The following is a 14881-nucleotide window of genomic DNA, read 5'->3' as shown; positions in this document are numbered from 1 at the left end:
ACACCAAAGGGTGTAACAATCCTTTACCTCTCACTTGTTTGCTCTAATGTGTTTTATATTAAGATAAAAGCCCTCAGCTATAAAATAGCTCGTTTTCTGCTCTGTTTCTCTAACCCTACTTTTCTACAACATGGTTTAGATTATTTTCAAGGAGAATTCCATCTTCCGATACATCAGTACTGCAACAGAACTGAGGTTTCATGAGGGAGTGCACACATGTCAGTCAGAGAGTAAATATCGTCTCCCAACAGCAAGTTGAACAGGTCTTTGTTTTCTTGTGCAATGCTTGCCTAAGTCTTAAGGGAACTGCCTTTCTCTATAGCAGAGAACTGAGCTCAGATGCATAATACAAATGCCTGAAAGAGTCCAGCCTGAAGAAATAAACACAAGCAAGGGCATGCAACAAAAGGACTAAAAGCAGAAATACAACAAAGCTCCTGACCCACGTCTTCTGGATATCTCCATGGAGGTGCATGAGGAGTCCTGTCTGAAGGGAGCAGGAGAGGTCAATCACATGGATTTGATAGAAAAAACAGAGCTGTGCTGGAACAAGAAAAATTTCTAGTTGTGCAACGGCCACTGGGGACAACTCTTCCCTCCAAAGTTGAAATCAGGTTTCAATGAAGTCTTCAAGAGTTTTGGCACAATGTGAAAAATTGACTTTTTCTGTTCTCCTCTCTGTACAATTGCCCTTCTACTCAGCAGGGAGAAAGCTCACTCAGGAGATAACTCACCTGCTCTGTTGCAGACAACTGCCACACGATAAGATGAACAGCAGCCAAGAACTCCTTTTCTTTGTGTTCCTTAGTTCGTATCGTAGGAGACAGATTTCTACACTGGTCGAATGAATCCCACACTGAAGGTAACGAAGGACTTCTAATTGATTGGATACTGAGTAAAAGAAAGGATAACCAGATGGGTACATTGCAGAGTACTAAGACACAGCGTACTCAATAAAAGCAGAGTTGATAGCAGCATCTAAACAAAGAAAAATAGAAAAAATACCTGTCATCCAAAGAAAGGTCTTAGAGCAAGAAAAACATATGCAGTCATTACCCTCAGTTGTTCTAAAGGGCAGGGCGAAGCATCAAGAGATGAGGAAAACTAGTCAAAACCTGAAACGAGAGATCACAGCAGAATCCATGTGCAACAGAAAGTGCTCCTTCATCCTTACTCTTTAGGTTCTGTTCTTCAAGAACACTTTGAGAAATCACTGTGTTCCCACAATGGCCGAGACATCCTCAGGGGGCTGTGATCACCGCAGCAGTATCCTTCTGTTTGTCAAAACCAACTCTAAGAAGCAACAGGGGAAAGGACAAACAAATGAAAAGTCTTGGGGTCAAATTTCAGCAGGAGATACACTCACTCTTTAAGTATCGTGTATGGGAAGTTCTTGGCATCCCACAGAAGTGGAAACAGCCAACCAGGTGAACTTTGTGAAAGAAAAGGTCGTACCTGCTTCCAAGATAAGAAGAAGAGTTGCAGAGAAAAAGTTGTAAAAATCTTACATTCTCATAGTGCAAGCTTTGAAGGCTGAAAGCTAAGCCACTTGACCAGGCTAACCAAAGAGCCTGGATCTGAGCTGTAATCAAAGCACAGAGCGAGCAGGGGCTGGAGCTGTGCTGAACATCCACGTTAAATTGTTAAAGATGTCAAAGATGTTAAAGGTGTCAAAATGTCATATTCGCACCCTTCAGAGCCATGCTCAGAAAAAAGCTGGTTGCCTAAGTATTTAATCCCAAATTCTTTCTGCCTGATACATCATGTTTTAATTGCACAAGCCTGCACAAAAGGAACATAAAGTAACAACAAGATCAGATTCTTTGGCGGAGGTTTATACGTGCATGTGTTTTATGTTTTATGCGTGAACTGTACAAAAATTTCCAGCTATGTAGGATCAGGACTACAGTCTCTTCTAGTGAAGTGCCTAAGGAAACATTCCAGGTGGGACAGTGATACAGTGATCCCCTGGTGGCTGAGGGAATGGCTACCCAGCTGTGAATCATCCTCGGTCATACTGTTAACTGCCGGCCAATTTCAACCCAAAGATCTCAACAAAATCCAAATCCAAATGGCTAGATGAAAAAAACGTCAGTGGCTGAGATAAGGAAAAATCAAAAGTTGTAGTTCTCTATAGCAATTATGCTTTTCTTCCCCACCTGCTAACCTGAATACAGAAGGTTGGGGATGACAGCAATGGAAATACGAACAGAACAAATTTTGCATTGGCTTTTTGCAGGTTTAGATACATTCACTGTGCTGCTGTGATCTGTAGTGGCAGCCACAACTCCAAAGGAAAAGAAAGCTGAAAAAACAACAAAAAAGGTCCCACTGGGATCACACACCGTGGTGTTCAGTTCAATTACTTATTAAAGCACTGTCAGAGCGTGGACTTTTTTAGTACATTACTTATTCACTCAGAGCTCCAGCTCCCTCAGACTGATCCCATAAGAAAAAACAAACATCTTTTCCTGTTTGTTCCCCGCTGTAACACAAAAGACTTTAAAGACTTCAGGCTGCAAAGAAAACTGTTTGTCTTTGGGTCCTGGAATACCAAGAGCTCATAGGTGAGTCTGTGCAACTGACTGACTGGCGAGGGCACGGGGCCATGAGCTAAGGATGCTGCCTGGGTTTTGCCACATAGTTCCATGACTCATATGCCACCTCAAGTGGCTTTGCTGGTGTAAGATGGGAGCTGTGGATCAGTTCAGCAGTGAACAATTTCCTTGTAACAATCAAGTTTTTTTTTTTTTCCAGGAGACAAGATCAATTTTCCATACAGGTTCCAGTACATTAGTTCAGACTGGGAATAGCTCAGCAGGTCTTCAAATACAGAAAACGACCTTTCCTCTGAACAAAGTGGGGACACTTTGCTGCTAGACTTGGAGTACAGCAAGGTCCTAATGAGGAAAGAGGGAATCAACCTTTATCTAGTGGAGGTAGAGGATATTGGCTTGCCTTCAGATTTGTTAGCTAGGATTTTAATTAGCACCGTAACGTCTTTACTCCAAACAGCCAGAACAACATCGCTAGACAAACCAGCAAAACAAAGCAAAACAACCCAAAAACACTTCGGGAAAAAAATACTTTTGGAAACCAAATCGCACCAGAGCCTTCCATCATTGGGGTCTTCTTTAAAGAGATGTGCACACAGTTCCTTGGCAGGCTAACGGGCATCCTTAGATATTACAAAAAGAAAAGAGTGGTAGAACTCTTATAGCAGCATCTTCTCAAAAGACTTTTCTAGAGGGAGATTTATGGAGCCTTATTCTGTCTGACACTAGTCAGTGAACATGTGCAACTTTGGTGAGCCAGGGAAAAAAAGAGCTTGTCTATAAATTCTCATACTCCAGACAACATTCCTCAGAGGCCAGCCCTAATAAACCCATCACCACAACAATACTATAACTCAGTGGTGCTCAGCTCCTGGCCTTTCAGGGTCTGGCATCTGCATCTTTTCAAGGGACTCCTGCAGTAAGCAGAGAGTGCATCAGCTACCGTGAGGAAACAGCAGTTAATGTTAACATGGGACACATCTGACAGCCCCATCCCAGCCCAACATGACTTAACATGTCAGGAAATGGACACATGTGGCCACTGTGCAATGCAGCCTTGAACACAAAGAGCTCAGGCCCAGAGAACTGCTAAATCACATGGACTGTACACCATTAACAACACTGTCAAGAGCCAATAATCTATAAAAAACAATCCTTAAAAAAAAGCCCCTGTGTCTTACAGTCCTGTGATGGGGAACATGAGCCTTAAGTTTCTTCAACTAACTGGGAGTCGAGCTGAATGTCCCAATTCAAGGGCAAAGCCATAGTGCCACATGACGTATCAGTCTTCTCACTCCAGTGAGCCAACTGAAGAAACTGTTGTCAAAACTGAGCAAACATCTCTGAACCTTTTCACGCTCAGGTTTAACCCTGATGACAAACTGGTCACCAGGCATGGTTAATGACTACTGATGACAAACCAGTAGGCATTGCTTAACTCGCATTAGCACGTTTTTCATAACCTATTTACAGCTTTGCTCAATGACAAAGCAACTGCTGAAGGTGGACGCCTGTGAGAAGTGTTATATGCTTTAGCACTGTACCTTAGGACCCAGAAATAATAAGCACATAAAAGAGATGTGTATTTACAATGCCACCTGTTAAAGGAATTGCTTAAAAGAAACTCGCTTCAGAAACTCGAAAGGTAATTCTTCACCTTGCTGAGTAATCTTGCCAATATCAAAAGAAGCTAGAATTACTGAGTCATGAACAGGAATGGCACCATTAGTGCTCACAGTGAGGCGCTTCAATAGAAAGGGGAGCAAAGAAAGAATGTGCCCACCGTCTACCACACACGGGGCAAATCATTGCCAGGAGGTACCACTCACTGCAGCAATGCAGCAGGGACACAGAGCACTCCTGAACTGCTGTAACGTGAAGAGCAGGAGCCTGAGTCACCTGCCTCCAGCAGGGACATAGCCCAATTCTCAAGTCATAGAGTCATAAAGGTTGGAAAGACCACTAAGAGCACTAAGTTCAACTGTCACCCCAACACCACCACCACCATTAAACCACGTCACTCAGTGCTACATTTACCCTCCAGGGATGGTGACTCCACCACCTCGCTGGTCAGCCTGTTCCAACACCTCACAGTACTCCACAAACAGATCCTCTACTCCCTATAACACCCTGATGTATTCCCAGAGCACACTACAACTTCCACAAGAACTGAAGAAAGGCTTCAGAAAGTCTTTCATTAACACACTTTATTCATAGAAGAAATTTTATCCTAAGGGAAAAATACTGGCACTGTAAAATAGTGCCATAAGCTGTTCCCACTTGCACAGGGTGATGCAAGTTTTTCACTTAAATTCTGTGACTTCCATACATCCCTGCAGGAAGGAGTCCGGGGCTGTATTTTTTTCTAGGACTTTCCTTAGGACTGAGGAGTAGCATCAGGACAAGACAGCCACCAGTTCTGCTCAGCATCCCCAAGAAAGAAATGATATATTGGTGGTATAAAGAAAAACAGCGACCTTCATGCCCTATTAGGAAGAGAGTCCTATTTCTGCACTCACACTCAGCATGAAACAAACAACTTTATGGCCATGACTCCTGAAGGAGGAAAAGAAAGCAGCATAACCCCAAACAAGCATGCAGATGGAATGGACTCTTTATGAAACTGAATGAAAATGTGAAAACATGTAAAAACTTTCCACATTTGACCCTTATTTTCATCTTTTCAAAGCTAAAATCAAATAAAACACTGAGCAACCAGACCTGCATCTCACAGGGTAAATTCAATGTACTGCCTTTGCAGTTTCCACAATTTATAAAATCCAACATCATGCTTTATCCCACAGCAGATTTTCCATAACATCATGAAACAAGAATTTCCCTTCTGTGAGGATCCCAGTGAATGTTCAAAGACTTCCATCAGATGGACATGAATATGCTCATGCTTTCTGTTGGCGTTATGTAAGCAAAGAGGAGATAAATTATAGATGTGCAGAAAGATAATTTTGAAATACACTGGGAAAAGAGGTCATGGAATGAAGATATTATACTAGGTGGGTATGTAGAGAGCCCACAGCACTGAACATGTGGAATCAAAGCTCATATACAATGGACTTCATGCGCTCATCCAGATATTCCTAATCAGCAAGTACCATGTGAAAAGTATGGAAAAAACCTGAAGTCACAAACACACAGAACAATGATTTTTTTTTTAATTAGGTTTTCAATCATAGTGCAACTTTTTCCATCAACATACTGAAACTCAGCCATTTAACAATGATTTGTCTACAAAGAGGAACAAAGTGATTTAAAGAACTCCACTAAATTCTGAGCAAATCTCTTCTGATCTCTTTGGGAGTCCACTCTGCAGCCAACTCATAAATTTTGTTTGCTTGTTATTTTGTGTGACAAGAGGAGGTTGGGTTGTAGATCACCTTCTGTTCAAGCTCCGCATATCTTTTCAAGAGTGGACGATAGAGCTAAAAGGGAAAAAAGAAACAAATGTCTAGATTGAAAAATTAGATTTTTAAATCACGCTGCAGTTAAAAATATCTTCAGAGCTGAAAAAGTAGCATTGTCACAGGCAACTGCAGGTTTGAGGTTTCTTTTCCAATTTGCTCAAGAAATGCTGCAGTATCTTCCACCTTCAAATGTCACTGCCTTTTTCACCATCTCCTTTACAGCCTAATTTTATGACACACACAAGTTGTTCTTACTGTGATTGTATTCTTGCTATAAGCACAAGTCATTGCTTCCAGAGGAAGCAGCTCTGCTAAAGTCACCTCTCCAAGTCAGCCATGCCCCCTCAGTAATAGCAGTCCTAACCACCCAGGCAGAACTCCTGTCCTTGCCTCCCTCTGCTACCTCAGGACGGATCACTGCCTCTGTTCCCTCCTCCTCTGCCTTGCTGATGAGCCCCCACCACAGTGCAATGCCACTGTCAGAAAGGCCAATAACAGACCAGGGCGTTCTGAAATACACGTCCCATGCCTCTCATAAGCCCATATCTCCTTTAGCTTATCTCCCTTGCACTTTTCTACCCCATAATCCTTCCCACCTATGATGTGCTCCATGCCCTGGCTCCTCACACTGTATACCCAGGGACAAACAAAGACTCAGTTTATTTCCACAACAACATGGAGCATCTGAGCAGCTTTTTCCTATTTCCTCATCTAGAATCCACCAGGGATTTTTAGATCAGTTGTTACAGCCATGAAAAGCAGAATCAAGATTGAAATGTACTCAAAACTCCAGACTGAAACATGCCCTATGCTTCTGGACATGGGCAAGATCCATGCTGGAATTTGCTACATTCACTACATCACTCTTTTTTTCTTCCCTTTTTTCTTCTGTTTCAAATTCGTCACAGGACATATCTTAGAAGATGAACTACTTTGTATGTGACCAGCTTACACAGAAGAAATCCCAAATGAAGTCTAGCCCTACTGCAGGCTGCAATCTAAAACTGTACCTCTTCCAGATCTGGGAGATACACCTTCCTCCTTACCCCTACGTCTAATTTTAATTGTCCATCCAATAAAATAAGAAATTGATGCCATGCCAGGATAGCTTCACTCATTTGTTGGCACTAGCACAAAGAGGGGACAGCCAGGAGCCAGCGTGGAGCTAGTACAGCCTCGAGCAGTCCTTAGGAGGATGCCATAAGGTCATATCCCTGCTGCAATGAATCCTATGGGCCGCCAAGTCTAGTCTACAAGCCCCCTGCACTGATGTTATTCATAATAAGGGCAGTCTCGCTCCTGGCTCCAGGTTCAGTGAGGTTATAAAGCCATAATGAATCATATCCAGTAAACTGAATTACGGCTTTCATCAATAAGGGAGATCCAGCATTTAAATGCATTTTCTCCTTTTCCAGATAAGAGCCACAGCCAACAACTGTGTATGCATGAAAAAAAATCAGGAGGGAAATGTTTCAAGTGCAAATGCAGGAAGAGGAGATGCTGTTCTTGTGCATTTTATGTATAGTCCTCAAGTGGCCTCAGTATCTGTACCTGTCATTTCAGAATCATAGAATCATTAAGGTTGGAGAAGACCTCTACAACCATCTAGTCCAAATGTCCACCTACCACAAATATTCCCAATATTTTCTTGGTTAGAAGAAAAATCTACCAAGTGTTTGCACAATTTTCTTATCTAGGGAATACAGAATTAACATGCTTTGTTCTTGTGCTTCAGGTGATGGTGAAACATTCAGTTCTTGTTTCCCCCTTCCAAAAGGAAAGCTTCAGTCTGAACAGCAAAATCTGGACTTAATGCTTTGTTCCCACTTCCCCTATAGCAGGTGAGTGGCTTATGGGTACATCCTGCAGAACAAACCTGTTCTGACTGACTCCTCCCTTTCACCAACAAGATGTTGCAGCAGTTGAAGTACATTTCTTCAACAGATTAAGCATATCAAGGGGAAGATAAGAAATATCTACACTAAGCAGTAACAGACACTGTTCACTAGCCAAGGCCTCATCAGGACCCTGTTCTCAATCAATTTTGCAGTGATTAACAGTCTTACACCTGTCATGCAGAAACAGAGAAAACCTACTCAGTGATACTCTGTATCACACTAACTCCATGATCTTGGGAAAACATTTAACATAGAACCACAGAATCGTTAAGGTTGGAAAAGATCTCTAAGACCATTCGGTCCAACCTCAACTCACCTCCACCATGCCCACTGACCACATCCCTCAGTGCCACATCTCTATGGTTCCAAGGACGCTGACTCCACCACCTCCCTGGGCAGCCTGTGCCACTGCAGCACCACTCTTTCTGAGAAGTTTTTCCTAAAATTCAACCTGAATGTCTCCTGACACAACTTGAGGCCATTCCCTCACGTCCTATCACTGTTACCTGGGAGGAGAAGCCTACCCCCCAGCTTGCTATAATCTCCTTTCAGGCAGTTGTGCAGAGTGATAAGCTTTCCCCTGAGCCTCCTCTTCTCCAGACTGAACAATCCCAACAAACTTATCCATGCCCCAGCTCCTCTTCTCTACAGAGCAATGATACCAAGGTCCATGGAGACTCACACAGATTACTGAGTTAGCAAATAAAAATCACTACTATTATTAAGTGCCACATGGCTCAGCATACCATTTCTAACTGACTACATGGGGGCCTTGGGTGTTCAGTGAAGTGTATACACATATTCTTTCCATGTTCCCAAAGAATATTCTTGCTCCCATTTCTGCTAAATATGCACATCAGAGTAAACAAAGTACCAAGCAGGCAACCACCACTATGCTGGGAGGATCGGTATGTCAAACAAAAATGGCTCTTTTATTCACTGAAGCATTAATAATCAAGCTTTGCTATTTCTTACTTTGCTATTCTGTAAATCTGAAAAACCCTAAGCACTTCTCAACAAAGATTCAGCACAGCAGAGCTGCATTGGTAAGTGTGCTCAGCTCCTGAGAAAGGCGGCTCCTTATTACTTACCCAGCAGTGCTCTTACAGAATACACAACAGCACATTCACTAGAAGGCTGGGAAGTATTATTGTTAATACATCACACTAAATTAAAATGTGTCAAAATAAATGAACAGCCACGTTTACTGATAACAATCCCTTTTCCTGTTTATTGGACGTAAGCACTTAGCTCGCTAATTGACAAAATTCAGGCATTTGCAGTAACCTTCCCAGCCATTAGTGTAAATGAATGCTGCGTTTTGTACCACCTGAAAACAATGCAAACAAACCACAACAACAAAAATTCAAGACCACTGCTTGTACTCTGCTCTTTTGGGGGTAGCACAGTTCAGAGGGCTAACACAAACTTTTAAATTCCTCTTCATTAGGGAATTTGGCTGTGACACCATCATGGCTGGTTAGCACAGCAGTGCTTCACGCCTTTCATACGCAGCGCTTTTCATAGCAGTTTTACAGCAGCTGAAGTCTGGGGCCAAAGCAGCACAGCTCCCAGGAAACACACAGAGAAAACCCAAGCGCTTTATGGAGAACCTGGCCTGAATGCACACAGCTGTGTTTGTGAAAGATCTTTCTCCACATCTGCTGCAGCTGAATCGCCCCTGCAGAACCTCAGCAGCTCCTCCTAAGCCATTCCAGGAGCTTTTTTCCTGAGGCAATTATATAGATTTATTTTTCTAATTGAGGTCCAAAGGGAATAAAGAACTCTCAGTGATGCATAAAAACTCAAGAACATAAATTCCCTCTCTGTCATAGCCTCAAACCTAATATATCAGACCATGATATTTAGCAGGAGTAATTACATGTATCACAACATGAACCTTATTATTGTCCATAATTTAATTGTCCTTGCTATATTATGGCCTTTTCTCCCGCTTATGTCTATAGCCAACTCTGCAGCATTAGCAGTATTCTGATGGCTTCATTTACAAATGCTGAACTTCACTCCTGGGACAACTTGGACACGCTCCGACAATCCCACAGATAAATAAGAAAGAAGAAATGACACAGATTACATTATAACTGAGAATAACTTGACTCGCCTTGCCTGGAAAAACTCTGCAGATAAATGTTACCTTGCTCTTTAATCTAAATCAAGTGTGTCATCCTCATATTTTATCTCACCATACTACTAGCCTATGAACTCAACAGGGCTGTTACCACTTCTTCATACTATTATACTATTCTTTATGCCTACAACAACAGGACTTTGTCCCTCCTGTTCTCTATGAGTAAAGCCAGCTACAAATGATTACTGCAAGTGACAATCCCACAGATCCTTCTGTCTCCTGCAATGCTGTGTTAGCCAATGATTGGAGCAAATCAAAATTTACAAATTACAAAGATGATGCTGATGATTATCTAATTTTAATCTACCCAAGTACATTTAATCTACTCTGCATAGATTAAAATTAATCAGTCCCTTGCAAACACTTGCTACTTTAGACAGGTTCCTTTTTTTTTTTTCCTTTAAACTAAATTCAAATTACTTCGGAGACATGCTTAAGAAATTGAGAGATACAGATATTTTATTATAAAATCATCACAGTAGTTCACCTTTTTTAACTCAAAAAGGATATGTTTAGGGCAGAAAGAACATGGCAGCGTCCAGAAATACCCTGAAGACGACTGCAAGGAACCATACCCCAACTGTCCCTTCATTTCTTTCACATATTCATTCTGTAAGCATATCTGAAACATTTTAATAGGCTGAAACTTATCGGTTACCCAAGTCACTTCAATCAAACTTTCATCAATACCTATTATCATATTTCCATACTTGTATTATTATGATCTGCACTGCACTAAATTAGCAACTTAAACCAATTTCAGAAAACATCCCACCCCCAAATATCTAATTCAACAAAAATATCATTATTTTAAATCAATAAAAAGGTCGCTGTAACTTTCCTGGGTAACAGGGTCGCTTCTATGAACCCACATGCTTACAAAGCACATCTCCAAAGTCAAGAAAACCTGTTAGGCCCACATTTTTCCTTCTCGAATGAATGCAGAATTGATACTTCTCAATAGGGTCAATAGAACCATAGAATCATGGAACTGTTAAGGGAAAGACCTCTAAGATCATCTAGTCCAACCATCAGCCCATCCCCACCATGCCCACTGATCTATGTCCCTCAGTGCCCTCAATACAGGGCAATCAAAGATTATATATCCAGAGGTAGTAAATCGTGTCATGCCTTCTCCCTGCAAAACCCTACAATAGAAAGTGTTACAAGAAATCTAACACTATGTTATAGGTATATGTTTTGTATAAACACAAGTGACCAACCCCACATAATCATTTTCCCTCTCCTGCTTTTTTGCTTAATTAAACAACAAGCCAACCATCTCCGTTTAACAGATTGCTAGAATAGAGCTGAATTCTAATGCCATAATAATGGATCCTTTCTGTCTGTTAGCATATATTTACTGCTCTGTAATCTTCTGGTCATTTCTGTCATGCTTAGTATTTCTGATTAATCTTTTTCCTTGGGGGATGAAAAGACACCAGAGAGGTTAGAAGACTTTAGCTTTTGTTATTCTGAAAATATGAAAAAAAGACAAAGAAATTCATCAGTTTAACCCACAGATGAGTGACTTCAACTAGTCTGCTTGAGTCATGACCAACAGTTATCACCACAGTGGTTACCACCAGAAGACCTTCTGATCCGTGTGGGTGTCTACGTAATTATGAATAAGCTCAGGGTTCAGGAGCCTCCATAGGCTACAAACATACTGTGAAATCATGTTCAGCTGAAGTGTCAGCCACAGAAAGGGATTTGTTCTCCTTTGGATGGTCATTTGTAGGCAGGATGGTCTGCTATAACAGAGTCATACTTTTGCCACACAACTTGCAACTTACAGGACTTCAGTTTCCTCTAACCACTAACTCATCACACATCACAAGCTCTACATTTCCCATCTTGTGACTTCATTTTACCTGGCTGTCAGCTTAATTGAACCTGAAGAATTGTTTTTTGTGCCCTGCCCTCCCTTTTTGAAATCAAACTCATTATCACAAATAATCATTTGGCAATCGAAGAAACATTTCTTGCAAGTTGTGTTCCTGGAAAGTTCTGCTGTGTGCCCAGGCCTTGGCATCAAAGAGGAGGCTACATCAAACTGTTGCATCTGACCTTTGTCTATAGGAGGTTTTCCTCCTTCCAAGGGTGTAGCACATGTTGCCTCCAATCTACACCAAGAAGAAAGGACAAAACTAGACCAGATCGTTGTGTTATGACCTGTTTTTTCTCCACTCTGCCAAGATTTAACTCTAGCTGTCCAGAAAATGTAGGGAAGTGGTCCAGGCAATTTCATATTGGTTAGCCAGATTCTTTCAGAAGAGCTCCTCAGTGAGACAGAACCTAACCTCAGGATGACTTTGAAGTTTATAAAAAGAACCGTCATTTAGGTGAAAGCCTCTAAACTCAACAGAATGAAATTGGACGGACAGGGAGCTGCAGCTCTGTAAGAAACAGAATCAAACTGACTCATCACATTATGAATTTTTACTGCACTGTTCGTGCTAACACACTGTATTACTGACAGGCCCCTCTGGCTCTCTGCAGTTTCACAGCCATGAAACTAGCCAGGGAATCCACCATCAACTGTAAAATTATAAGACAGGAAGAAAAAAAATTGTGTGGAATACGTAATTGCAAGAAGCAGCTCTTAATGGAATGAAGCTGGCAAGCTAAGCTGAAGCACAGGAACAGTTATTCCTTCGCATGCTGTTCAGCCGCTGCCTTCTCTATCATTCACTTCTATCTACTGGGGCAATAATTCTCTGCTGTACATCATTTAAAACCAATAAAAAGATGTGCTATGAGAGCCAGGTCTAACCAAGTGGAAAAGGAGAAGAAAAGTATCGAGAGGGAGATAATTAACTCTTTTAGCTTCCAGGCCGTTTTATGCAGACAGTAAAATAGGAAGAGGCAAACGAATTCCCCACTGTTTTTTCCGGCTAGGCTTGCTGGCCCCTGCAGGGGCACAAGGTGCTTGCTGCTCTTGCAAGTCCTCTGTGAATGACAGCTGTATCCCCTGCCCTTGAGCCTTATAGCTGAAGCAGCACTGGGGGTCACCAGCAGGTCTCAGAGCACTCTGCACCTCCACCAAAGCAGCCTGTCAGCTCTCCAGCAGTGAGCATTTTGGGGGTATGAGGCAGCAACATGAGGCTGGATCAGACACCAGGGAGCTACTCCTGAAGCCCCCACAGGAGCCTCCAGCTGCAACAGATGCGACACAGGCCATTGCTGTTAATTATCTTTCAGAACGAGGGGGGAAAGTTGAGTAAATGAGATCAGATCAATCAAGTTTAAATTATTCAATGTCTTAATATTTCTGAAGGGGACTTCTATTCGATTACTGAGCTCCTCCATCTCAGTTAATAATTAAATAATATGCTGGCAGGCACAATGCAGCATGATCATTTCTATTATTACTCACGATGATATCTGGTGCTGCAGTACATATGTAGCTGGGAGTTAGTAGTTTTGGCAGATCATTAATTTCCCAGTTTAAATAAAAGCTTTAAAACCTTGTTGCCTGTAGTTAGGGCATAACCAAACATCACAAGCAGTGATGTGTGTAAGGCTGTCTAGATACACAGCTGAAGATGGAGGTAGACTCACCTTTGCTTCTCTAAACTCATATTCTCCAGGAATTCTGCAATGTTGCATTTTTAAATTTATTAGCTGACATTACATTGCAAAAGCTGTTGTAAATTAAGGTGTCTGACATTCGGTAGTGAGAGGTATGAGGCAGCACTGTAAGGCCCAAGACAAGTCCTTTGTGGGCAGGAATACAGGCAGAAATGGTGTCATTAGCAACAATGATCACTTGTCTTGCTTAATGTACGTGGCCCAAAAAAGCACAAGTTTCACCTTCAGATTAGCTGAAATTCTCAGGATGAGCAAAATACCAAAGACCTGTGAGTACTCAATTCTCCAAGCTGGCATGCTTTCAGCTGTTCCAACTGAGAAATACAAGAAAAGACACAGGACTGCTGCCGCTGTTAAAGATCTGGAAAGCACTATCATCATGCCTTTCTCAAAACTGCAGCCTGCAAGCAAGTAAAGGCTGTTTTGTCAATTACTATCACTTGCAACCTGATGTGTATCCAAATTCAACCTGTTTAGGAAGTCGTTTTTGCTCTCCAATCACACCCAGTTAAGGAAAGAAAAAAAGCATTCTCTCAGACATAGAGAGGGCGATCATGCAGATTACTACATCATTACACCTGCCATCTCCCTAAATTAAATCAACTTTCACAATAAGAATTAAGAATTGTGCAACAAAATATTACTTAGATTAATCCATTTCACTAGAAAAATTAGTTTACTACTACATTTTGAAGCAGACAGAAAACGAAAAGAAAAACGACATTCCCAAGCTTGCTCACCTCCTCAGCCCCAGCAGTTGGTGTAACAGCCAATCTGGGCTCTGGTGCTAATTTCACAACATCAGCCAAGGGCACATTTGTCTCAGCTACAAGTCCTGCAACGAGAATCACAATCCTGATCAATGCAAAAAGCAAGATGAGGGATGTGCCTTGACTCCCTGGCAAATTAATACCTTATATTGATCTTCCTCAGTCAGGTCAGCATTCAGGATTGAAGGATAAATGGCAAAAAATCTTACATTCCAGTGCACCAGCCTGGGAAGTGCGGATGCTGTGATTGAGTTTTTGCCAATCACTCAATACATACCCTGGAGAATAGGCAGGCAGCAGAAATGCTATTCAACAATATCAGTAATTATTTATGGTTACAACAGTATAGTAAACAGCAGTGGAAATATGTGGAAGCAAGAGATTCAAGGACAAAATGTGACTAAACTAAAAAGGAAGTGAAAAGAGTGTCAAGAAAGCATGCTGCAAATCATTACACACATTGATATATAAGGAAGCAGAATAACAAGAGTCCTAC

The 14881-nt window shown here is 41.7% G+C and overlaps 1 protein-coding gene across 2 annotated transcripts in view; it reads right to left on the bottom strand.

Annotated features, from left to right (window-relative positions):
• Positions 1-876: 876 nt before the first annotated feature.
• Positions 877-14881, bottom strand: part of XYLB (xylulokinase) — a gene marked incomplete at both ends in the record, with an annotated part of 85332 nt that continues 71327 nt past the window's right edge. The window contains 2 exons of one of the 2 annotated variants that reach the window (XM_079538703.1): positions 877-978; positions 14356-14450. In XM_079538703.1, the coding sequence (XP_079394829.1) occupies positions 877-978; positions 14356-14450 (197 nt within the window). Of the gene's footprint in view, positions 979-5908; positions 5993-14355; positions 14451-14881 lie in introns of those variants that run through there. The other variant, XM_079538704.1, reaches the window with a different exon arrangement.

Source organism: Tetrao urogallus (assembly GCF_951394365.1).
Source record: "Tetrao urogallus genome assembly, chromosome: 7".
In the NCBI taxonomy this organism is placed as follows: domain Eukaryota; kingdom Metazoa; phylum Chordata; class Aves; order Galliformes; family Phasianidae; genus Tetrao; species Tetrao urogallus.
This window is presented reverse-complemented; position numbering and strand designations above follow the sequence as displayed.